Consider the following 26440-nt stretch of genomic DNA (forward strand, 5'->3'; position numbering starts at 1 on the left):
TGTTGTACTTTCCTATATCAGTAGTAAAATTTATTGTAAATAATTTAAGTATAATATATATCCAGTGGACGTACTATAAATGATCTATTCCCCAATTGTTGATCATTTAGGTTGTCTCCAATTTTTCACTATTATAAATAATGCTAAAGTGAAAGTCCTTATACATAAATCTTTGTGCACATTTCTGATTATTTCCTTAGGATAAATTCCTAGAAGTGGAATTACTGGGTCAAAGGGTATGAACATTTTTAAGACTCTTGATGCATATTGCCAAATTGCTTTCCAGAAAGGTTGTACCAATTTACACTCCCTGCAGCAATGTATGAGAGTGCCCGTCTCACCGCCCCCTCGTCAACATTGAGTATTATCATTTTTTTAATCTTCAAAAAATGGTATTATGTTTTAATTTGCATTTATTTGTTTACTAGTGAGATTGAACATTATTTTTATATTTATTAGCCATTTGTATTTGTTCTTCTGTGAGTTGTCTGTTTTTTCTTTTTGCTCATTTTTCTATTGGGGTCTTAGTGTTTTCTTTCTAATTAATTTGTATGAGATCTTTATATAGTTCAGATGTTAGCATCCCATTAATTGTTAAAACTCTTTACTAAATATCCCTGGATTACCATCCTGAATTTCCTCATTACTTCCCTGTTTACCCCTTTTCATGATACGGAAATAAATCTACTTAGCCTCCCCTTTATCCGTTGCTCTCATTTGCATCCTGAACCTTTTTCTCTCTTGGCTGATCTTCTAAACTATACCTTCCTTATTAATCCTATATAAAGTAATGGGAATGAAGTTGAGATAGCTGACATTTTACTTCCTAGATATTTTTCAGCTGTCAATTAAAACATATTCACTATTATTACTTTAAATAAAAGATTTATTACTTTGTGCAGTTGTTCTGAGTTTGTCTCTATTGATGTAAGCTTCTAAAGATTAGGAACTTTATGTAATATACTTTCTACAGTAATTCACAAAGTACAATATATAGGCATTTGCTTTAATATTTTTGAGATGGAAGAATATTATAAAGTGGGGTTTTGTATATGCATGTTAAAAATATTTCTTTCTTAAGGACTGTGGTAATAAAATGTTATTTTTTCTCTCTTTTTCTTTCATCTCCTATGTCAATTTAAAAAAGGAAGCAATAGAGGCCTTTAATGTTCCTAATAGTAGCAAATTCATCTTTATGCTGAGTACCAGAGCTGGGGGTCTCGGAATTAACTTGGCAAGTGCTGATGTGGTTATACTATATGATTCAGACTGGAATCCACAGGTTGATCTACAAGCTATGGTTAGTAATCTTCAATGACGCCAGAAATTTATCTTAGCTCAGAATATTATTGTTAATATATACAGCACAGACATAAATAATGATAAAAGGGTAACTATTTTTTGGGAGGTTTTCAAGATGTTGAAATAGATTATCCTGGAAAACAAAAGATGCTGTGCCAATTGCAAAACAAAAAAGGAAACAAAAACAAACACACATATACCCCAGACCCAATGATGGTATTTGTGTGTTTATTTTGACTTTTATCATGAAACAGTAATATTTTTTCCCACTCCTGAATATTGAAGGGGACATATACGTACGTCTTAATGAAAAGGGTTAAAAAGTCAATCTGTCAGTATTAATTCTGCTTAATATGTAAATATATTAAAATCCTTAGCACTGAAATTGGGAGAGATATGATTTTACCTTTTGTAATAAAACATTTGAGGTGAGGAGGTAAAAAGGTAACAAAAGAATATATTCCAGGAAAATGTTTGCTACCTAAGGATAGCATTAGAAACAATCCTACCCTTTTGGGGCACCTGGGTGGCTCATTTGGTTAAGCATCCGGCTCTGTGATGAGCTTGGAACCTGGTTAAGATTCTCTGCCCCTGTCTCCCTCTGCCCCTCTCCTGCTTGCATGTGTGCACACACACACTCTTTCTCTCTTTCTCAAACAAAACTAAACTATCCTACCCTTTAAAAAATTTTTCAAGGAGCTATTTCTCTTCCTTTTCATCATGGTGTCATTTACTAAATTAGAGCTACATCTGTCAGTGTGACTCACATTTTAAGATAAAGAAATTTAATTTCAGATGTACAAAGATGCAAAACAGCTATGCACTCAAGATCCCAATAAATTATGGGATAATTTATTCTCTTTGGAAGCAATTAAAGTCATGTCAATGAGGCATAGCTTAGAAGTTCTTCCTTTTTTATTAATTTTTTTTAACGTTTATTTATTTTTGAGACAGAGAGAGCTAGAGCATGAACGGGGTGGGTCAGAGAGAGAGGGAGACACAGAATCCAAAACAGGCTCCAGGCTCTGAGCTGTCAGCACAGAGCCCGATGCAGGGCTCGAACTCACTGGCCGTGAGATCGTGACCTGAGCTGAAGTCGGACGCTTAGCCGACTGAGCCACCCAGGCGCCCCAAGTTCTTCCTTTTTTAAAAATTTATTTATATATTTGTATTTATATTTTTTGAGACCAAAACTCAGGAGTGCACCCACCACCTTCTTTTTTTTTTTATAATAGAGAATTGAAACATATTGACCATCAGGACATTTTTATTTTTAACGTTTACTTTTGAGAGAGAGAGAGAGAGAGAGAGAGAGAGAGAGGGACAGAACACGAGTGGGGGAGGGGCAGAGTGAGAGGGAGACACAGAATCTGAAGCAGACTCGAGGCTCTGAGCTATCAGCACGGATCCTGATGTGGGGCTCGAACCCATGAACCATGAGATCATGACCTGACCCGAAGTCGGATGCTTAACCAACTGAACCACCCAGGCACCCCTAGCAGCTTCTGTGTTTTAAAGACACTTCCCTAGCTGTTTTTATATAATCAGTACTTGCCATCTGTCACCTTTGCCAACTATAAATCATAGGACTAATTCTAGACCATTATATAGTAAGGATTTTAATATACCATTAATTTTTATGACCCTTTACATCCCTGAATTGCCTCCATAAACAGAAGGAACTGCATGATGATGAGATAAAGCTAACTTTGCCCCACAGCAACCCTTGATAATTACTTTGCCCCTCACAAAATTTCTTGCTAGTGGGGAAGATGTTTGTATTTAGTGGCTTAAATTTATTTAATAAACTCCCTCTAGTCCTCATCTTACAGGGGCTTTGGCTGTTGTCTTTCTGGAAGTTTTCCATTAATGGTATAGTATAATATTTGCAGATTTTTTTGGTCACAGTGATCTGTAGATATTCTTAATATTCATCATCTTCCTTTTTTAAAGCTTATTTGCTTTTGAGAGAGAGAGTGAGCACAGGAAGGGCAGAGAGAGAGGGAGAGAGAGAGAGAATCCCAAACAGGCTCCGTGCTATCAGTGTGGAGCCCAGTGTGGGGCTTGATCCCATGAACTGTGAGATCATGACTTGAGCTGAAATCAAGAGTCAGACACTCAACCGACTGAGTCACCACCACCCCTCATCATCCTTCTTTAAAAAGTGAGCTTTTTAAAACTCTTTAAAAAGAGAGCTCAGAAACTAATTTTATATCCAGCATTTTATAGCATATGATGGCTATACTATATATTTTATCCAGAATGCCCAATGTCTTACATTAGGATTCTTTCTACTAGGATCGAGCACATCGTATTGGTCAGAAGAAGCCAGTACGTGTGTTCCGTCTCATCACTGACAACACTGTTGAAGAAAGGATTGTAGAAAGAGCAGAGATAAAACTGAGACTTGACTCAATTGTTATACAACAAGGTATTTAAACATATAAACTTAATTAGGTGTTTTTTTGCAAAAACACATGCAATTTTCTTTAAAGGAGATTACTTTTAAAGTTGACAAAAATTTGCAAATTTAGAGGAAAAAAGTCAGTTTTTTTAAATAAGTGCTAATTTAAATCTTTCTAATTTAAAGCCTTGCATTCAGTAATATATGGAGTAGATAGTTGAACATCACTACCTTCTAGGTGAATGCCAATGACATGTCTTCTGAAGATTCTGATATTAAGCAGCAGTTAAAATGTCTAGGTTAAAACATTTTAAGCAGGTATTAGAGAGTGCCTGTTGGTGGAAAGAAATTTTGATCTGAAAAATGAAGTTTGAACATGAAAAAATATTTCTGTTCTTCTGAGTTTTAGAGTCACATCTGTCAGTGTGACTCACATTTTAAGATAAAGAAATTTAATTTCAGAAGTACAAAGATGCAAAATAGCTTTGCACTCAAAATCCCAATAAATTATGGGATAGTTTACTATTTTTGGAAGCAATTAAAATGTCAGTGAGGCATAGCTTAGAAGTTCTTCCTTTTTTAAAAATTAGAGTTTTACAGAAAAACTTCTATTGAAATAGAAGGTATGGTAGAAGAAAAATTGGTAGGGCTGTTCATTAATATAACTTTAAAGTTCATTAATTGTTCTTTCTCATAAAGCTTGACTTATGGTTAAATGTGGTAGTGTCTGGTTAGAACTATGATGCTGTGCTTTCTCTGGAATATAATTGAAAATACACAACTTTTATTATTAGGAAGACTCATTGACCAACAGTCTAATAAGCTGGCAAAAGAGGAAATGTTGCAAATGATACGTCATGGAGCCACCCATGTTTTTGCTTCTAAAGAAAGTGAGCTGACAGATGAAGATATTACAACTCTCCTAGAAAGAGGGGAAAAGAAGGTTCGTTAAAATGGCATTTGTTTTCATGATGAATTGCTTTAATATCAACATACTTTGGCATGCTTCTTGTATTTGCATCATTTCAAATGCATGTTTAAAATAATTCCTGTTCTCTCTAAGGATTTGTAGATTGATATCCAGAGGTGGTTTAGGGTTTTTTAGTTTAGTTTTTGGCGATAAACACTAAGAAGTAGAGTTTAAAATTGAGTGACCTTATACCTTATTTTTATTGAAAATGATGTTGATATTTACTTAAAAGCCAAATAAATTTCATTTTTAATCACATCTATCAGGACCACATTTTTACAACTCCCATTTTTTTGCACTGTATTAGAAATTATCTACTGATAAATTGCATTGAATGAAAATCTCTTGTGAACATTTCATGAAATATTAAAGGATCATTTGTTAAAGTCTAATAAGCTGTTTCAGACTATTACAGTTTTGTGTTGAATTTATCTCTTTTATTTTAAAAATTATGGATAATTTCAAATATAAGTAAGAGTAGACTGAAATCAAAGTGTGACTACATCTTCAGTGATAAAAGATTTTAAAGAAAGCCTAATAGAGAATACTTGAATAGCCATTTAAATATTTAAAATACTTGAAGTTAAATTTATATTCACTTAATGTTAGCATTGTATTCTTACCTTGTAAATTAACCGATTGGATATTTCATGTCAAAACCTCACTTCTAAAGAGAGTCCACAGATTTTTATAAGCAGTTCAGTGATAATTTTCTAATTTCAATGTATTGAACTTTAGACTGCAGAGATGAATGAACGCTTGCAGAAAATGGGAGAATCTTCTCTGAGAAATTTTAGAATGGACACTGAACAAAGTTTGTACAAGTTTGAAGGAGAAGATTATAGAGAAAAACAGAAGGTAACCTTTTACCTTAACCACTAGACTCTCAAATTAGCATTTCTCCCCATAACCATTATTAAAAAACACTGGCAGGGGAGCCTCGCTGGCTCAGTCCGAAGCGTATGCGACTCTTGGTCTTGGGGTTGTGAGTTCAAGCCTCATGTTGGGTGTAGAGATTACTTTAAAAAATAAATAAAATTAAAATGATAATAAAATAAAATAACCACTGGCACTTAACTCTTACAGTGCTCTGCTATGGAGTAAAATTTGCTGTAAATCAGAAGATCTCATGCAAGTGTTATCTTTTAATATATTCTGCTAGATTATTATTAGTACCATAATCTTCATCATTGTATTTGCTGCTGTTGCTACTGCTACTCTTGTTTTTGAGAAGCAGTGTAGGATTGTGGTTGAGTTCCTGGATTCTGAAGCTGAAATCCCAACTGTGTCACTAATTGACTTTGGGTACTCATTTTTCTCCCCTGTCAAATTGAGGGTACAGTAATGCACTGCATGGACAACAAGAGTCCTTTGAGGAAGTGGGAGTTTTACTTATTTTGTTTAAAATTATGGCTATAACTAAATTTAAAAAAATTTTTTTAACGTTTATTTATTAGAGACCGAGAGAGACAGAGCATGTGCATGGGAGGGGCAGAGAGAGGAGGAGACACGGAATCTGAAGCAGGCTGCAGGCTCTGAGCTGTCAGCACACAGCCTGATGTGGGGCTCGAACTCACAAATCGGGAGACCATGACCAGAGCTGAAGTTGGACACTCAACATACTGAGCCACCCAGGCGCCCCTATAACTAAAATTTTTAAAATTTTTTTAACTTAAAAAAATTTTTAAAATATTTATTTAGTTTTGAGAGAAAGAGTGTGAGCAGGGGAGGGGCAGAGAGAGGGAGACACAGAATCCAAAGCAGGCTCCAAGTTCTGAGCTATCAGTACAGATCCTGATGTGGGGCTCGAACCTATGAACTGTGAGAGAGAGCATGACCTGAACTGAAGTTAAATGCTTGACTGAGTGAGCTACCCAGGTGCCCCTAATTTTTTTTAAATTTTAAATGACTTTAGACTTTATTACAAAAAATAGTATGGAGTTCACATGTATCCTTCACTCAGCTTCCCCTAATGTTAACAATTTACATGATCATAGTACAATTATCAAGTCCAGGAAAAAAACACATTTCCTCCCTAATGTTCTTTCTCTGTTCCAGGAAATACAATCCAGGGTCTCAACATTGCAATTTTTAAAAATGGAGCTTTATTTAAAAAAATTTATTTTAATGTTTATTTATTTTTGAGAAAGGGAGACAGACAGAGACAGAGCATAAGCAGGGGAGGGGCAGTGAGAGAGAGGGAGACACAGAATCCAAAGCAGGCTCCAAGAGCCGAATGTGGGGCTTGAATCCATGAACCATGAGATCATGACCTGAGCCGAAGTTGGACGCTTACCTGACTGAGCCACCCAGCCACCCCTGAAGCCTTATTTTAAAGAGCAGTTTAGATTCACAGCAAAATCAAGCAGAAAATGGGAAGAGTTCCCATATTCTCCCTGCCCCAAACAAACATAGCCTACTGCACTACCAGTATCCCATATCAGAGTGGTATATTTGTTAAAATTGAACTGACACTGATACACATCATTATCATTCAAAGTCCATCTTTTATGTTAGAGTTCACTATTGGTGTTGTACATTCTGTGGGTATGGATAAATGTATGATGACATGTATCCACCATTAGAGTATCATGCAGAATAGTTTCACTGCCCTAAAAGTCCTTGGTACACTACCTATTCATTTCTCTGTCTCTACAGCCTCTGGCAACCACTGATCTTTGTACTGTCATCATAGTTTTGCATTTTCCAGAATATTATATAGTTGGAATCCTAGAGTATGTAGCCTTTTCAGATTGGCTTCTTTCACTTAGTAGTATGCATTTAAGGTGGCTTCTGTTTTTTTCATGGCTTGATAGCTCTTTTCTTTTTAGTGCTGAGTAATACTCCATTGTCTGGATGTATTACAATTTATTTATTCATTCACCTACTGAAGGACACCCTGGTTGCTTCCAAGTTTTGGCAGTTATGAATAAAGCTCTCATAAAAACCCATGTGCAGGTTTTTGGATGGACAGAGAGTTTAACTCCTTTGGGTAGTTACCAAGGAGCATGGTTGCTAGAGTACATGGTAAGTTTATGTTTAGTATTGTAAGAAGCTGCCAACTCTTCTTGCATTCCTATGAGCAGTGAATGAGAGTTCCTGTTGCTCCACATTCTCACTAGCATTTGGTGTTGTCAGTGTTCTGGATTTTGGCCATTCTAACAGGTGTGTAGTAGTATCTCATTGTTCTCATTGTATTTCACTGACAGAAGATGTTCAGCCTATTTGCATTTGCTTATTTCCATCTGTATGTCTTCTTTGGCAAGGCATCTTTTCAGATCCTTTGCCCATTTTTATTTTTATTTATTTATTTTTAAATTTTTAATGTTTATTTATTTTTGAGAGAGAGAGAGAATGTATGAGCAGGGGAGGAGCAGAGAGAGAGGGAGACACAGACTCAGAAGCAGGCTCCAGGCTCTGAGCCGTCAGCACAGAGCCAGATGTGGGGCTCGAACTCACGGAAGGTGAAATAATGACCCGAGCTGAAGTCAGACGCCCAACCGACTGAGCTACCCAGATGCCCCATTTGCCCATTTTTAAAATCAGGTTGTTTGTGGGGCACCTCACTGTCTCTGTCAGTAGAGCATGTGACTCTGGTTCTTGGGGTTTGTGAGTTCAAGCCCCATCTTTGGTGTGGAGCCTACTTAAAAAAAACACCTAAAATCATGTTATTTTCTTATTGTTGAATTTTAGGAGTTTTTTGTATATTTTGGATAATAGTCATTTATGAGCTATGTTTTGCAAATATTTTCTGTCATTCTGAGCCTGTCTTCTCATTCTGTTGACCCAGATTGAATTTTTTTTGCTGATATTTTTAGGCTCTTTTAATCTGTGTTCTCAGTATTTCTTTGTCTTTCCCAGTTTTTACCATTTTGAAGAGTATTGGTCAGTTATTTTGTAGTTTGTCTCTCATTTTGGATTTGTCTGACATTATCTCATGATTGGATTATGTATTTTTTGGCAAGAATGCCATGGAAGAGATGTTATGTCCTCAGTACATCTTACCAGGGAATATAAGATGTTGCTGTGTTGTATTGTAGGGACTGTTAACCTTGATCACTTAGTTGAGGTGGTGTCTTCTGGGTTTCTTCACTGTAGAGTTACCATTTTCCCTTTGTACTTGATAAATATCTTGGGGAATATACTCCTCAAACATACCCATTGATTTAAGCATGTATTGGAGTTTGCCTGCAATAGTTATTATTGTGGTGTTTGCCTAATAGTAATTTTGTTTTCCTTTCATTCCTCCTATACTTATTAGTGGAGAGTTTTCTGTAAGGAAGACCTGTCCCTTCCCATTTATATATATACTCAGTTATTTATATCAGCATGGACTCATGGATATTTATTTCACTTTCTGAGTTATAATATAATTTTATCATTTTGTTTGCTGAAATTGTTCTATAAGGCTGTTATATTTTTAACTCACAGAAATGAATTTTGTTAAAATAAGAAAGCTTATTTTGGATATTGATTTTACTGAAGAATGAGAGGTGAGCCATTTTAGTTTGCATTGCAACTAGTATGCTGTTAATGCTCTGTTGCTATCATTATTTCTGGTAGTTTTTAGTGTCTTCACTTACATCTATTTGGTGGTTGTATCTGTAATCTTAGTTTAGACTGTTTACGTTTTGTTCTGATGAGATGAACGTGATGGCTTGCATGCATAAGGTAGAAATTGTTTTCTAGATCTCATTGTGTGGTATGAATTTTGTAAATTTTACAGTTGTTTCCATGGTAATAAGAGTGTTTTATAAAGTGGAAAAATATTAAACAGCGAAAAGTCTAAATATCAGTGGATCTTCATATCTACATTCTTAGAGTAAAATTAGACTTAGTAAAATATTTGTCTTTCTAATACATCAGGTTTTCCTGTGCTTCCATTTCTAGCAAAATAATGTACACATATAGAGAAATTTTAGTAATAATTATGATGACTTGTGTTTTTATAATTGAATGGCCAAATCAGATTTTTAAAAATATTCTGACTTGAGATTACCTTTTATTTCTGGCTTTTCATATTTTCTAGATAGGTTCAAAAAATAGGTTAATATTATCCTTTGAAGAGAATTGAAAACATAGAAGAATGTTGTTTGTACATAAATCATGGGAATTATGTAATGAGGTAGATGTTCATATATGATTTGTTGAACCAGTTGCATTACTTTACAGCCATGTCTGTCTGGTAAATTAAATCATAATGACTGACATTGATCCTGAAGAAATCAACTTGAATTAGTTTGTATTAATGTACTCTTATCTAAAACTAATTCAGCACCATTTGGTGTTTTTCAAAGTTTGGGAATTGACCCTTAATGCTTATTCCAAATTTGAATACCTAGACTTGCATATAAGTTTGGGTTAAATGGCCAGTACGTTACTTTTGATTAAGTTAATTTAAATTATTATTGATTTATTTTCATCCCAATTGAGACAAATAACATTGGTTATTAATAAAACATCTTTTCTGTTACTATCTTCTCACGTTAATTCAGTTGAGGGGAAAAAAACAAAACTCATTTCACTGGGTATTTTTACTTTATGTAAACTTACATTATACTATCTGTAAGCTTTTAGTATACTATCTGTATACTATTTCGTAAGCTTTTAGAGTTAAAAGATAACTTAAAGGTCATTTATTCCGACCTTTTTTGTAATTAAGAAATCCCATCTAGAGCATGTAGGACAGTTATCCAGCCTCTATTTACATGTGGTCATGTTGGGGATCATACTCCTCTTGGGAGAGTTCATTTCACTGTTTTATGTTTTTTGCTTCTCATAACACTTCTTATTTGACTTACAAGCTCCTTGATGGAAGACGTTATTTTATTCATCTTTGTATCCATGACACTGACTTGTAAATAATAAAATAGGTACTTACGACATATTTGTTAAATTATATCAAGTAGCAGTTTACTTTCCCCATTGGTTTTAACCTTATGGCTCAAAAGAGAACTGTGTTCTCTTCTACTTGATAGACTTTTACATATGTAAATGCCACCATTATGTCTGTCTTTAGTCTTCCCTTCTCTGGACACTGAGAGTTTATAGATCTCTGACCATCTTAGTCATCTTGGTTTATCATCCATTCTTAAAATAGGATACCAAGGTTGGAACTCAACCCTCAGATAGAATCAAATAGAGTGGTATTAATTATAGATTAATGGCCTCTTTTGTGTACAGGCACTAGGATAGACACTCTGAAACCAAAAAAAAATATCTGAACTGGAAAACCATCTCTTGAGACTCCAGAATTTTGGATTGTCAGTTTTGCCTATTGGCTTTTAAATTGTATTTGCTAGTTAATATTGGGGTAAAGTCTTTTAAAGCGACCTAACCATTGTTCACCCAACTTTGGATATTTAATAATAATTTACATTTACCTCCTGGCAGTTTATTTAATACCTTCACTTACATGGTCACATTTAATCCTAAAGTTAGGTTATTACTATTCCCACTTCATAGAGGGAGAAATTAATCTTCCCCAAGTTCTACAACTGGTAAAGTGGCAGAACCTGGTTTCAAATTCAGGTCTTTCTGATTCCACTGACTTTTCCCACAGCTGTCTTACTAAGACCTTACTTCATTTTACATCTTTTTAAAAAATTTGTTTATTTACATTTGAGAGAGAGAGACAGAGACAGAGACAGAGTGTGCGAGTGGGGAAGGGGCAGAGAGAGAGAGATGGAGACAGAATCTGAAGCAGGCTCCAGGCTCTGAGCTGTCAGCACAGAGTCCTACTTGGGGCTTGAACTCATGAGCTGGTGAGATCATGACCTGAGCTGAAGTTGGATGCTCAACTGACTGAGCCACCCACGTGCCCCAAGACCTTACTTAACTCTTGATTAGAAGGGACACATGCCTGTTGTGTTGATATTCATCATACTCCATTCAGCTATTTCTAATTCATACACTTGACACAGTCACCAGAATCAATGTTAGTCTTCCATCTGTATTAGATACTGTGTATTCATTTTAACATAAAATACTAATCTGATTGTGCAAATTCTTCCCAATTATTAAGGAAGAACTAGGTTTTTTTTTTTAATAAGAATTAAACTTATTTACAAAAAAAAAAAAAAGGAAAAAGATAAGCATCCTTGAACCTGAACTTGGCCTGTATGGTACAAGGTTTTGGAACTTGGGATACATAATTGTGACATCTAAAGCAAGTTTGATTCTTCCTAATAGCTTTAGTTTTCTCATGCTTGTGCAACTTTGCTGTGTCTGATTTTTTATAAACATTTTGGAATAATTAAATTCCTTGTTCTTACTGTGTATAGCTTGGGATGGTGGAATGGATCGAACCTCCTAAACGAGAACGCAAAGCAAACTACGCAGTGGATGCCTACTTTAGAGAGGCTTTACGTGTCAGTGAGCCAAAGGTTCCAAAGGTAAAAAAGAATGAGCTCTGTTGTTATGCTCTACAGCAGAATTCTCCTGTAACATGGTCTGTGATTTAGATTGATTTATATTAGTGTGAAATTATAGTCTTTAAAATATAACAACAATGTAGAAAAGTAGCTGGTATGCCTAGCCTTATATAAAGGGACTTATTATATTTATTTTTCTATATATTAAAGAAATAGTTAAAGATAAGTATGTTCACTTCATGTACTGAAAACAAATATGTGTGTAATGCATTTCCCCCCATAGGCTCCCCGACCTCCAAAGCAGCCAAATGTTCAGGATTTTCAGTTTTTCCCACCACGTTTGTTTGAGCTCCTGGAAAAGGAAATTCTTTATTACAGGAAGACAATAGGCTATAAGGTAATTTTTCAAGTATTTATTATTTTTAAAAGTTTTCAGATTAGTATAATTTTTTTGAGGAGAGAGTGTGTGCATGCAGGTGGGGGAAGGGTAGAGGAAGAGGGAGAGAGGAAATCTTAAGCAGGCTCCAGCAAGCGTGAAGCCTGATGTGGGGCTTGATCCCACAAACTGTGAGATCATGACCTGTGCTAAAATTAAGACTCAGATGCTTAACTAAGCCACCCAGGAAGCCCTATAATCTAATCTTTTAAGCTAATATAATCTGTTAAAGTAGACTGGAAAGAATTCCATTTTAATGTGAGAGAACATCAGAGTAATTCAAAATAGTGGTGTTTTTAAAACCAAAGAGGAGGTTTAACTAGAAGTAAAGCATCAAACTATCAAGTCATCAATAGGATGAATTTGAAATGGGATTAATGGAGAATTATCCAATATTTCAAAAATAGTGATAACATTATTTTAATAATGCTAGTGTTTGGTCAGAGACTATGTAGAAATAACAATCGAACAATTAATTAGAAGTGAATATATGATAGATGACAGGAGGTTTTTTTAAAATCATTTTCCTTAATAATATCAAGAAATGACACTTTTGTATTTATTGTTCTTGGGTTGATGAAAGCACTGTTGGTGGTTATTTGTTGCCACGTAGGTGTTAAAGCTAATAATAAACATTATAATGAATTTTAACATTTTAAAATGATCTTTTAGATGAGTGCCTGTGTGGCTCAGTTGGTTAAGTGTCTATTTTGGTTCAGGTCTTGATCTCAAGGTCATGAGATGGAGCTCCACTTCTGGCTCTGTGCTGACAGCGTGGAGCCTGCTTGGGATTCTTTCTCTCCCACTCTCTCTGCTCCTCTCCCCACTCACACACACTCTCTCAAAATAAATGAATAAACATTTAAAAAAAACTTTAAAAAATGATAGCTTGGAAATCAAAACTCTTAATTTTTAAGTAGATAAGAACCCGTTTTTAGTGAGTGAAATGTTTGTCACCCTAAAGCTTTCACACTGAGAGATTAAGCATACCTGGTTATTTCTATATGCTGAAACTCACTTTCTGGTGAATGGAAAGGGATGACCAAGGTATAAAATTCAGTAGTATAAACAAAATTATAAAAAATATTAACACTAGGGAATGGGTGGCTCAGTCGGTTAAGTGTCCAACTCTGGATTTTGGCTCAGATCATGATCTCATGGTTCGTGACTTCAAGCCCCGTGTTGGTCTCTGCGCTGTCGGTGTAGAGCCTGCTTGGGATTCTCTCTGTCCCTTCCCTTCTCTTTCTCTTTCTCAAAAATAAATAAATAAACTTAAAAAATATTAACACTATTGTAGTTTTATGAGCTTTTCTGTTTCATGCATTGGAAGCTATGCTTTAATTTATTTTGTGAACCTTTATCACAAGTGGAACTATACCCAATTATTTTGATTAGTAGCTGTAATGTGTCTAGAACAGCTTCATGTATATAAGATGCTTAGTTCATTTATATTTTGAAAGTAGAGTGAATTTCTAGAGTATTTCTACTGTTTGTCCAGAGTGAGAGCAGTACCATTTGAAATGGAGCAAAAAAGGTTTGCTTGCTATTTATGTACTAAATTTCAATATATATAAATAGGAACAAGAAACTTAAGGTGAATATAAGTAGTTAATTATAATCTGGTTAGGAAATGTGATTAAATTTGAATGTATTGAATCAACATGACTGGATAAAATCTGTCTTAGGAAGTTGTAAAAGAGTAAAAGTACCATGGTTGAACATTCAGACCAGGAGTAAAATCAGTTTCAAAGAAAGTGAAAATGGCAATATGCCAGAAGAAACTGTAAAATTAATGGAGAATTATCCAATATTTCAAAAATAGTGATAATAACATGTTATTTTAAGAATGATTCAAAATAAAAATGAAAATAGTAAATTAATAAAGTGATTAGTAATATTTCGTGAGGTGAACAAATATACAAATATATATTATCCCACTAAAGTTATAAACATGTTAATCGTTATATTGTTACTTTTATGGACTGTTATCAGTGAGACTTGAAAATTAACTGAAATGTTAGACCCAGTTATTAATCAAATATCTGTATAGAGCCTTTTATAATTTATGAAATCCTTTATCACACACTTCATCTGATTTCTAACAGTCCTGTGACATTGGTGTTATCTCCTCCATATAAGACATGAGGAGACCGAAGTTCAGCGAGGTTAAAAGACTTGTTCAAGTTCACATAGCTAACAGAGTTGCCAAGGGTGCTGGTCTCAAACCTGAGTTCTCACTGTTCAAATGCTATGCTCTTTCCCTCAGGCATTCTGGGCTATTTCTGCATGTGACATAACCCTGCTTCTCTTTGCAGTCCTAAATAAGGACTGTGTTTATAGTAGTGTGACATGTTGTTTGGGAGGTAAGCCAAGTGGTAGTCAAATAGCAGCAATGAAAAAAATCATCTCTGCGGATATAACTATTCGTGCTCCTTTGGAGATACTGAAATTCTTTTCCCTGTCATAGTACAGTGCCCACCACATTCTCGCCACAACTCTGGTTTTAATGTAAGCAGTGCCTTTCATTACGGGCGGTTTGTGGTTAGGGGTGAGGTCTTACAATCATATTTGGGTAGTAGCCAACTGGAAGGAGATGGAGGAGAGAGAAACCTTAGTAGAGAGAGGAATGAAGGGACAGCTGCAGAGGGTGACAAGAAGTAGGCAGGTGGAAGGAGGGAGGACAGGGATGAATGAGGAGAGGGAAGATGGCATGGAATCCACACTATGGCACCTTGCTGTTTTCTCTTCCTCACCTCCCAGAGAGAAGTAACAGGAGAAGGGAGTATGAGTGAAAGGAGGGCTGTTTTTCATTTAATTCGTATTTATTGAGGACTCCTCTGTGCCAGGTCCTATGCCGTGCACTGATGATAAAGTAGTGAATAAGACAGACAAGGTCCCTCAGTGCATGGAACTTGTGTTTCATTGGAGTAGATGGATATTAAGTTGATACAACAGAGTAATGGCATTAGTTGTTTTCTGTGCTTACAGAGGGTGCTGCAAGGGAACATGATATGGGTATCAAATGTGGATTGGGAGATCAGGGAGTTGGTCCCTAAGGCAGTGTCATTAAGTTGAGATCAGAGAGATGCACAGGAATTAGCCAAAGTATAAAGTGTGGGAGAGAAGAGCTCATCAGGGAAACCATAGGTACAAAGGTGTTACAGTAGGAAGGAGGATTGCCCCTTCAGAAACTGAAGGCAGACCAGGGTTGGTAAGGAGTGATGAGGGAGAGGGGTGAGATGAAGTTGTGGAGTGGGTCATTAACTGAACATTAATTGTAGGTCCCATTAATTACGTTGAACTTTAGCTTTAGAGCAAAGGAAAACCATTGAGATGTTCTTAAGGTGGAGGGGTGAGTGGGTCGTGAAATACTAATAGCAGATACCTATTTGGTCCTTACTTGTGTTGCTTTCTGTTCTAAGTTATTTAAAAAGATAAGCTCGGGATGCCTGGGTGGATTAGTCAGTTAAGCATCCTACTTAAGCCCAGGTCGCAATGTCATGGTTCGTGGGTTCCACCCCGTGGCGGGCTCTGTGCTGACAGCTCAGAGCCTGGAGCCTGCTTCAGATTCTGTGTCTCCTGCTATCTCTGCCCCTCCCCCACTCACGCTATGTTTCTCTCTGTCTCTCAAAAATGAATAAATGTTAAAAAAATTTAAGAATAAAAAGATTGGCTCATTATCCTCCTAACAGCCCTGAGACTATATTTCTGTTTTACAGATGGGGAAACTGAGGCACATAGAGGTTGAGTAATTTGCCCTAGATTAAACAACTTTTAAGATGTGGAGTATGATCAGATTTACATTTTTTAAAAGATCACTCTGGCTACATACAGAGAATGATGACTTTACCCAGGGACACCAGCCAGGCAGCTGTTGAAGGGTGAAAAGATGAGAGAAGATGATGGCAGCTTGGAGCATGGTGGCGATGGTGGTGATGGTGGGAGGAGAATTTGTCTCCTACCACTCTACTAGCTATATGTTCTCTTCAGCCTCATTGTGGATTGTGTTTGTGTTATCTTAAGACTTGCCTTGATCCTCCATATGCATATTTATTTAGCTGAGGATTTATAACACAAATAAGAGTACATTCTGGATGTTGGCTCTTTCTGAACCTTGTCTCTTCCATTCTTTACCAGGGGATGCAGATCTGAGCTAAGGTGTGTGCTTCAATTGGGTGGGTGTTGTGTTGGAGTTGAGAGTATAGGCAGAGGAGCATGGCATGCTAGTCCTCTGCAAAAGCTTTTTTTTCCCAGGACCATGTGATATTAATAACTGTTATACATATCTTCTCAGAGGTATCTAACATTTTTCCCCCTATAGCTACAGAAAACTCACTAGAGCCACAAAGTGAATGGAGCAATGGTTTATTCTCAGTTGAACACAACTGCTACAGTGAAACTACCTGGTATTCTCGAAGCATAGTTAGGTTCTCAAAAAGGACTCTTGCCCCCTTTCTGCTTAAAGGATTGTTGGGGAGAGAGGTGTTGTCTTATAGCTAGGGGTATTGTGGTGCACGGTACTGTTTTATCCATTTTGAGCCCCCCTAGTCTTATTCTGTAGTGATTTTGGGTGGGTCTAGTTGGGGGCTCTGTACTTCTGAAGCACTTAGTAAAGAACATTTTTTCTCCAGAGCCTGCCTATTTGCATTTTTAATTTTATTTTGTTTTTCCCCCTGATACTCAGCACAAGGTCACAACAGTATTGCTCATGATAACATCTGGAATTAAAGCGTTTTATTTTATTTGAACCTGAGAAGTTTTGTTTGTTTTGCCCTAACCACTTGTTGGATAGCAGTGCATCATGTGCCAATTCTCCCTGCTGTCTTAGCTTTGACCTTATTCCAAGTTAGACACATCCAGAAACTTTACTGCCCTTGCAACTTAAATGAGTTACTCAGTGTATTTAATCACTTGTTCCCTGAAATCTTTCTATTGGAAGAGGATGACTTCATTGAAATTTCAATTGCAGAATTAAAAAAAAAACAGAGGATCTGTAAGTCCCATTGAGTCTAAGATCTGGCGTGAAAGACCTGTGCCATATTTGAAGCTGGAGAAAGCTGTAGAACATTCTAATATTTATCTTCAATAAAATATTCTTTAGTGACAGATACACACACACTTGACAAATGGAGAAAATTCTATAATCTCTGTGAGTTTTGGTAATGTGCCATCATGAGCCAGCTGTTTGCAGTGGCAAGACAGTACCATGTGCTGATTTCAGGTCACTACATGACTTTGTGTGCCACTGCATTTAATTCATTGTTCCATATTTCTATGAAGGGCTTCCTAAAACTCATTCTGACCATGACCAATTTTTTTTTCACTTTTCAATGGAACACAGCTCTTAGTTGCACATTCCTTAATGTCTGACTAGAAATCCAAGTAATAATGGAGATGTTTCCTCTCGAAAGATAACTTTTAGTATATTGTGGCTGTATTAAGTGTTACTGGGGGGAGGGGCATCAGTAAGACATACAGTATGAATATTTCAGGTAGTGTGTAGGTATCTCTATGATTTGTTTACTTAATTCTTATATAGCACTTTGAAATCACTCCAGGAAGTTTAATGCTGATAAGAACATATTTATAAAATATGTACAAAACTCACGGAGATTATAGAACTTTCTCCATTTGTCAAATGTCTGTATCTGTCCCTAACGAATTTTTTATTGAAGATAAATGTTAGAATGTTCTACAGCTTTCTCCAGCTTCAAATATGACAAATGAAAAAATAAATACCTTTTCAAAATGAATATTGTAGGAGGAGATATGGGAATGTAGGCATTTTGAGTAATTTCTAATTCTAGAAATTTTAGCAGTTAGGTATTTTAATTAAAATAGTAAACATAATACAGATGAAGTCCTTCTAAAGTTTTGCTGCACTGAAAATATTAGCAGTAGATGTGGAAAAAGTAGTCTGCCAAGGAGCCTAAAATCTAATGGTGTAATATAGTATTATGATTTTGCTTTTGTTAAAGTTCAAGTGGGAAATTTTTAGTATTGGGTATATCTGCATAGGAATGAACAGTTTATTTTGTGCAGGTATGTTTCCAGCTGTATTTCCATTTTCTGGCATAAAATTAGATGTTTATAAAATATGTACTTTGTTAAAATGGTTTCTTGGACATGGATATTTTGAAGCTATTTCATAGAGAAATATCTTAATATTAAATAAGTTTTTCTCAGTTAAAATTAAAACTTAAAGTCACAGTAATTTCATATATTACCAAGGGTCTGTTAAACTTTTTTTTAAAAAAATGTTTTTAATGTTTATTCATTTTTGAGAGAGAGAGTGGAAGCAGGGGAGGAGCAGAGAAAGAGGGAGACACAGAATCTGAAGCAGGCTCCACACTCTGAGCTGTCAGCACAGAGCCCGATGCGGGCTTTGAACTCATGAACCGTGAGATCATGACCTGAGCCAAAGTTGGATGTTTAACCGACTGAGCCACCAGGCACCCCAGGTCTATTAAACTTTTTAAAGCTGTGTCTGTAATTTTTTCCAAACATTTTGTTATGTAAAATTTTTAACCATATAAAAATATTGAAATGATTGTATAGTGAACATCTACATACACACCACATATATTCTTCAATTTATATCTTACTATATGGGCTTTATCACCTATTTGTCCGTTTCTCCAGCCTTCTAGCAAATGGATATCCAACTTATTTTTTTATGCATTTCAGAGTTGCAGACCTAAGTATATTTCACTCAGAAACACTTCAACATGCATATTATTAGCCAGTGTTCAATATTTATTTGATACTTTTTTCAAGGTAAAATTAGCATACAATGAAATGTATAAATCTTAAGTGTTTCATTCATTGTATTTTGACAAATGTATATTTGCAGAACTAAACCCCTATGGAGATATAGCATATTACTGTCACCCCAGAAAGTGCCTCTTCCCAGTCAATCTCTATACTCACTCCCCAGAGACCACCACCGTTCTGATAGTATTTTCCTCCATAGATTAGTTATTTACTCTAGAATTTCACATTAATGTAATCATGTGTTATGTGTAAGGTGTTTTTCTCTTAACATAATGTTTTTGAGATTCATTCATGTCCCATTCTTGGTGGCTCATTCCTTTTTACTGCTAAGTACTGTCCCATTGTAAGGATGTACCAGTTTGCTTATCTGTTCTCATGTTGATGGACATCTGGGCTGTTTTCTGGCTTTTGGCTGTTGGGAGTAAAGCTGTGAACATTTTTGCAAAAGTATTTTTTTTTAAGTTTATTTATTTATTTTGAGAGAGTGCAGAATGGGTAGAGAGAGAGGGAGAGAGAGAGAATCCCAAGCAGGCTCTGCTGTGGAGCCTGATGCGGCTCAAAACCACGAACCATGAGATCATGACTTGAGCCAAAATCAAGAGTCACTCAACTGACTGAGCCACCCAGGCACCCCTTTGCAAAAGCCTTTGTATAGATAGATATGTTAGGAATGGAATTGGTGGTGCGCCTGTAATTTAAAAATTGAATTTAGCTATTGAAAAATTATTTTATATATATATTTTTTGATAAAAGTTATTTTAGTCATGCTTGTCACTGGCCTGCATTTCATTTTTAATTTATACCTTTTCCATTTACATTTGTAACCATCTTAGGCCAGGTGATCATACTTCATTTCTAGATTATGGCCGTTTAGCTGGTTTTCTTGCTGTTTCCACACTTCAGTGCATCCAGCACAAAGCTTCCAAGTGAAAACACGTTTTGACACTTTAGTCTCCTATTGAAAAATCTCCAGTGGCTTGCTGTTGTGTACTGTGTAGTTTAAAAGGCTTGTAAATCTCTCTCCACCTGGCCTTGTTTCTTACCCCTTTTCAACATAAACCCTGTATGATCCTTCCTGGCATTGCTTTTACTGGTTTTGCTCCTAGTGTTCCAGCCTCGAATATTGTTTGCCTCTTCTTCATCTCCCCAAATCCTTAGCGTTCAAAATTCCACAACTGGGTTGTGGGGCTTCCTGTAGGCAAGGACCATGTCCACTGATTTTATATTCCAGTGAATACCTGTCATGGTGCTACAGACACAATAGACATTTAGTCTGTACTTACTAATTTGATTGTCTGGTACTGATGATTGCAAATGAACCTGTTTTTTTCAGTAATTCTTTTAAAATTAGTAGGGTTTACATTTAAAAAACTACTGGATACAATAATTTAAAAATTATTATGAAAATATTAAAAATTATTGTTGAGTGTCTGACTTTGGCTCAAGTCATGATCTCATGGTTTGTGAATTTGAGCCCTGCATCAGGTTCACTGTTGTCAACGCAGAACCTGCCTCTGATCCTCTGTCTCCCCCCCCCACCACTCTCTGCTCCTCCCTGGCTCACGCTTACTGGCTCACTCACTCTCTCTCAAAAAATAAATTAAAAAATATTTATTTTCAAGTTACACTATGGTTTCAAAACTCTATGAAATATGTACAACAATTAGAAAAATGTACTCTGATTTGTATCATAATTACATTGTAGTAAAACCATAGGGAATGAGCTGTTTATGATAGGTGTGCATATCAAACAGTGGAAGGCTTAGTGTCAACCCGTTTTTTTTTAATTAAAAAAATTTTTTTGTATTTATTTTTAAGAGAGAGAGCATGAGTGGGGGAGGGACAGAGGGAGAAGGACAGAGAATCTGAAATGGGCTGTGTGCTGACAGCAGAGAGCCCGATGTGGGGCTCGAACTCCAGGACCTCAAGATCATGACCCGAGCCAGAGTTGGATGTTTAACTGACTGAGCCACCCAGGTGCCCCAACCCTTTTCTTTTCATGTTTAATGGAATGCTATAAAATGCAGTACACATGTTAGGTACTTGCCCTCTTATGTTATTTACGTTACTGCAGATGCACATAGAAATGGTGTGAGGCTTTGGGCTGAGTGACTTAGTTTGTCAATCCATACAGTGAATGCTGCTCCAAATTGCTGAACTGTACTGGTTGTGTTCACTGTGACACACTGGACATGGGGGGCTGCAGTTTTGAGATACAGGTGCCTGGCTGATTGGTTGCTTCCTTGGAGAGCTGAGCTTCTGTCCCCACTCTTTTGGACTTGAACTCTCTTCTTAGTTATCAGTGTATCTGTAACTCTGTATCCTAAACACTAGAATTTCTGTTGGTCACTGCTACTTTATCTTTTTCTCTTGACTGCTGATTGCATCACAGCTGTTCGCATACTCCACCACCCTTTCCCTCTTACATGTATTCTCTATATATGTAGAGTGTAGAGTTTGGGTTCTTCATTATCCTGTCACTTCTTCCAGTCTTGGCATTTTATGTGAAGTTGCTCTCCCTTTCCATGCCCTGGCAGGCAGTAAAATCATTCCTTTCTTTTTGCATTTTGAAGTGATCAGAGCATTGAGTGCATTGCACTTCTCTACCCTGGTCTATATTGCCAGGTGTGTATGAGTTCTTTTTGTACTGCCAAACTTTTTGTTTCTTCTGGGCTTGAAATTTTATTGTATAATGTTAGTGTTGGCATAATGGTATTATTGTTACCACCATATATTACAATATTACAAGGATGTATTTTGTTCCACAGTTATAAATAAATCTAGAATATAATGTGGCATTTAGCTGTGGGCTTAACTCTAAAATACCACATGGCACATTTAAAAATGGTTTTTATTTTGGTAATAGCATTGTAGTAAGAACATGGAGAGGATCCTGTATCATTCTGGTATGGCTTTATATTGTTTACTGTTGAAATAACTCTAAGATTGATACATGTATATATACCCTTAATTAATTTTTCTCAACAGTTTAATTAAAATTCATCTCTTGATTTATAGGTCCCAAGGAATCCTGATATCCCCAATCCAGCTGTGGCTCAAAGAGAGGAGCAAAAAAAGATTGATGGAGCTGAACCTCTTACACCAGAAGAGACTGAAGAAAAAGAAAAACTTCTCACACAAGTAAAATATTTTAAGTGGCTGAAGTGCTTCTTCATTAACTAGTAGAAAAAGAAAAAAAACATCACATTTACCTTTTATTGTATGGGCTGATTAGACACATCAGCAACACTCAGGGCTATTTTGTAAACATACATTTGGATCAGATATTCCTCTTTTTTTATCCCACTTGTAGAATACATGCATTTGGAAATATATAGTATATAGTATATAGAGAATACATAAATGAAAATATAAGTGTCAGTTATTACTAAGAAGACATATTTTAGCAATTATACTAAAGTCAGTTAATACACATACGAAGCTTGGTAGACAGTAATTACGAGCATATTCTTCAAAGTTTAAATTTATTTCATTTTTGTGAACTGTCCTCTGAAATTGTACTCTACTAATATTTTATTAGAATAATTTCATAATTCTCAAAATGCTTTTTATCCTTTCTTGGAAAGGACTTTCATATAACAATGAGAGATTTCTGAACCTGTAATGTGATTATTGTATAATTAAAAGCTAATAGTTTTAAATAGGGAACATTTTCATTTGAACAAAATATTAATGCTTTCCGGTCATTGTTGGTTTAATGAGTTTTATGAGTGTAGAAGTAATACACAAATAATCTGTAGAAGATAAAAAAAGTTACAGTGTAAAAGACCCTTGCAAGATAAACAAATGTACTGGATGGTACCACCTTAGTATATAGAAAGTTGCTAGCAAGATTTATTTATTCAACAAGTTCTTTTGAAAAATATGCAAAGCACAGTGCTAGGAAAGTTGGCCACATTAATTATTGAAAGATAGTTTTGTATTTTTATCTTATTATATAGATCTTTGTTATGATGTGTAACTTTACTGAATGAATTTTTGCAAAGTATAATCATAAGTTTTGCAGCCAAATGCCTGGAAGTCATAAAGTTTAGTTTGACAATGTAATTGCTTTGGCTGAATATTAGGACTTACCACAGAATAAAATAAAACATTTAAATATTCATGTTGTATTTGCACAATTTATTTCCTGAACACAAAAGTAAAGTTCTGGTCTTAGAATACTACTTGGCTTGTAGTATATGGTGAATGTACAGTATATTGTGAATACACATTATCAACTGAGAAATTGCTTTAGTTTGTAACTAGAAGTAAAGTCAATTTTTTTTTGTTCCTCCCTAGTAGTTGAATTCATCTTTAAACATCTTTCTCTGGTGCCTTAAATAATTAATCTTAATAAAAAATCATGGCAAAGAAACAAAATGTGGGGTCACCTGAAATCTTCATCAACTAAAAGCTAGGGATAGAGTTTTGAACTGCCAGGGATATCACATTTTTATGGGTTGGGAAATAAGGAGTAGAAAACAAATTCTTGGTTTTGTGATTTCACAGACATGCTAATAATACCAGAGATTTAAAACAGTGATTAAACTGTTCAATCTTTTAATAAGGAAATTGAGTGGGACCAGTCATATTCTGTTTATACAGATTCTATTTTGTGAATACAATTTTGAATAGAAATTATTTATTCACAGTACAGTTGGCCCTTGAACAATGTGGGAGTTAGGGATGCTGACCCCCCATGAAGCTGAAAAATTTCCTGTAATTTTGACTCCCCCAAAGCTTATCTACTAATAGCCTACTGTTTACTGGAAGCCTTACTGCTAACATAAATAGCAGATTAACACATACTTTTCATGTTACATGTATTACATACTGTATTCTTACAATAAAGTAAGCTAGAGAAGAGAAAATGTCATTAAGTAGATCATAAGGAAGAGAAGATACACTTATAGTGGTGCACTGTATTCATCAAAAAACCAAAAAAACAAAAAAACAAACCCAAGGGTCACCTGTAATTTGGAATGCTATAAAGAGTGTGAAATATTTTCTGCATTCTTATTTTTCCCTCTAAGTTTTTTGGATTTAATGCAACCACATTCCTTTCTTAATTTACATGGGAACAGATCTGAAAAAAACTGTTGAAGCACTGAAATATAAAGGACTTCGTTTTTATATTAGCATTTTTATATCAGTGCATTTGTATTTTAATGTAGGCATCTATAAAATATGGAATTAAAAACTACACAATATCTTGGAACTATAAATCCATTTGTAGTACTTAGAAGTATATCTCTTCATGATAGAAAATCAGTTATTTTTATAACACTCAACTTCTGATTCCAAAAATACCCTGGGATTTTATAAGGAGGAGCATTTTAAGTCTTTCAAACTGTTTTTAATGTATCATTGTAAAAAACATGTAGAATAATAAATGGATAAATGGATTTGCTAATTTAACCTCTGTTGATGATGCTTAATATTTTGTTCACAGGGATTCACAAACTGGACTAAGCGAGATTTTAACCAGTTTATTAAAGCTAATGAGAAGTATGGAAGAGATGACATTGATAATATAGCTCGAGAGGTGGAGGGCAAATCACCTGAAGAGGTCATGGAGTATTCAGGTTTGTGTATAACTTTAAACATAGTGTTTAATTGTAACCTTATTCATTCTTTAGTATCAATTTAATTGTATCATTATTCAGAGATCTTTTAAACTATTAAGCATAAAGTGTAGGTAACAGTATAAAATGTAATTGTATTTCCACGATAAGATTATAAGATTTACCTAAACAGGCCGCTATTGTCTTTAGCAGTTAGCTTATCAAGCCAAGTAAAGTCCTAACGAAACAAGGGTAGCTGTTGAATGAGCATTGACAAAATGAGTTTCCCACTTACCCACCTCTGGAATTTGATCCTCTTATGGGCAATTCAGATCTGAGACTTGAGGTTCAGAAGATTGAATTTGTGTCTTGCTAGGACATCTTTGAAGTAGAAGATTCTTCTCAGGGAATTTAGGTCCTCAAACACCCTTAGAGTTCTAATCAGCTCCAGACAGGTCATGTGGATTCCATTAACTTGAGGCAAGCTGGAATAGATCTAAAAAGACTGCTAGAATTATTTTTAATTTTTAAATTTTTTTAATTAAAAGAAATTTTTTAATGTTTATTCATTTTTGAGAGAGAGAGAGAGAGAGAGAGAGAGAGAGAGAGAGAGAGAATGAATGCAAAGCAGGCTCCAGGCTCTGAGCTGTCAGCACAGAGCCCAACATGCGGCTCGAACCCACAAACTACAAGATCAAGACCTGAGTCGAAGTCAGATGCTCAACCTACTGAGCCACCCAGATCCCCCCTACAATAAATCTTTTGATTGGTTCTGGAATCCTCTCCCTTACTTAGCTGTGTCTTTGGTCTTGAAGCATATAGAGTTAATATGAATGCCCGTGTCGCAGCACATGCAACTCAGGTTTCTGAAAGAAATCTTAGTAAAAATAGGTAATTATCTCTAGCAAGTTTTCTATATGTAGAACAGGAATTTTCTTACTTACAAATAGGTTGAACTTTCAAATTTAGTCTGAGTATCAGCTGTTTAGAATCTAGAGCATTTTTTTCCCTTCTAGAAACAATTTTGCAAAGTAGGTTTGGTTTCTGTGCTAACCCCTCAAAGCCTACGTGGCTTTAACAGTTGAAATTCTGTGTTTTTGCCATGAAAAATAGCTGGGAGAGGATACTAATAAATATACCAAAAATTAATATAAGCTAGGAACAGCTTTTAATTTATCTGTACTGTTAGTGCTTGAAGAAATCCAGGTTTAATAAGAGAAAAGACACTTTTTCTTTTGGAAATCAGAGAGGGTTTCTGGTGATTAACAAGGAATTTAGAGGCTGATTATATTGAGCTTTTACTTCATATAATACCAAATTTATGAACTTCCTTTTCCTTGATTCCAATATAGCATTACTATTACTTGTAAGCTTTATCACATAAGCTTACAGCATTTGGGGGCTTAGAAAGGGTAAAAATAGATGAGAAATTCTAACAGCATTTTCATTCTAATGAAAAGAATATAAGAGAGATTTTGTGTGGAGAGATTTTCCAAAGTAGAATTTTCTTCAAAATAGCATCAATGTTTATGAAATTGCAAGAAAAGAAGTGATTCAGAAAGATACCATATCAGATGTTCTCTCACATTTGACACCAAGCCCGGTGGCAGGACT

The 26440-nt window shown here is 35.4% G+C and overlaps 1 protein-coding gene across 10 annotated transcripts in view; it reads left to right on the forward strand.

Annotated features, from left to right (window-relative positions):
* SMARCA1 (SWI/SNF related, matrix associated, actin dependent regulator of chromatin, subfamily a, member 1) overlaps positions 1 to 26440 on the forward strand; it is a 279873-nt gene that overhangs the window by 28398 nt on the left and 225035 nt on the right. For 7 of the 10 annotated variants that reach the window (XR_008418391.1, XM_053892041.1, XM_053892040.1 and 4 more), the window contains exons 13-21: positions 201 to 236; positions 1148 to 1300; positions 3601 to 3733; positions 4501 to 4649; positions 5415 to 5534; positions 11960 to 12070; positions 12333 to 12446; positions 22278 to 22400; positions 24715 to 24847. Coding sequence is in view for 8 of the 10 variants with exons in the window: in XM_053892041.1 (XP_053748016.1) it covers positions 201 to 236; positions 1148 to 1300; positions 3601 to 3733; positions 4501 to 4649; positions 5415 to 5534; positions 11960 to 12070; positions 12333 to 12446; positions 22278 to 22400; positions 24715 to 24847 (1072 nt within the window). In the remaining 2 variants the exon portion in view is untranslated. The remainder of the gene's footprint in view (positions 1 to 200; positions 237 to 1147; positions 1301 to 3600; positions 3734 to 4500; positions 4650 to 5414; positions 5535 to 11959; positions 12071 to 12332; positions 12447 to 22277; positions 22401 to 24714; positions 24848 to 26440) is intronic. The other 3 variants (XR_008418392.1, XM_019427040.2, XM_019427036.2) reach the window with 1 other exon arrangement.

This window comes from Panthera pardus, unplaced genomic scaffold (genome assembly GCF_024362965.1).
Source record: "Panthera pardus isolate Hobbes unplaced genomic scaffold, ASM2436296v1 HiC_scaffold_27, whole genome shotgun sequence".
Classification (NCBI taxonomy): Eukaryota; Metazoa; Chordata; class Mammalia; order Carnivora; family Felidae; genus Panthera; species Panthera pardus.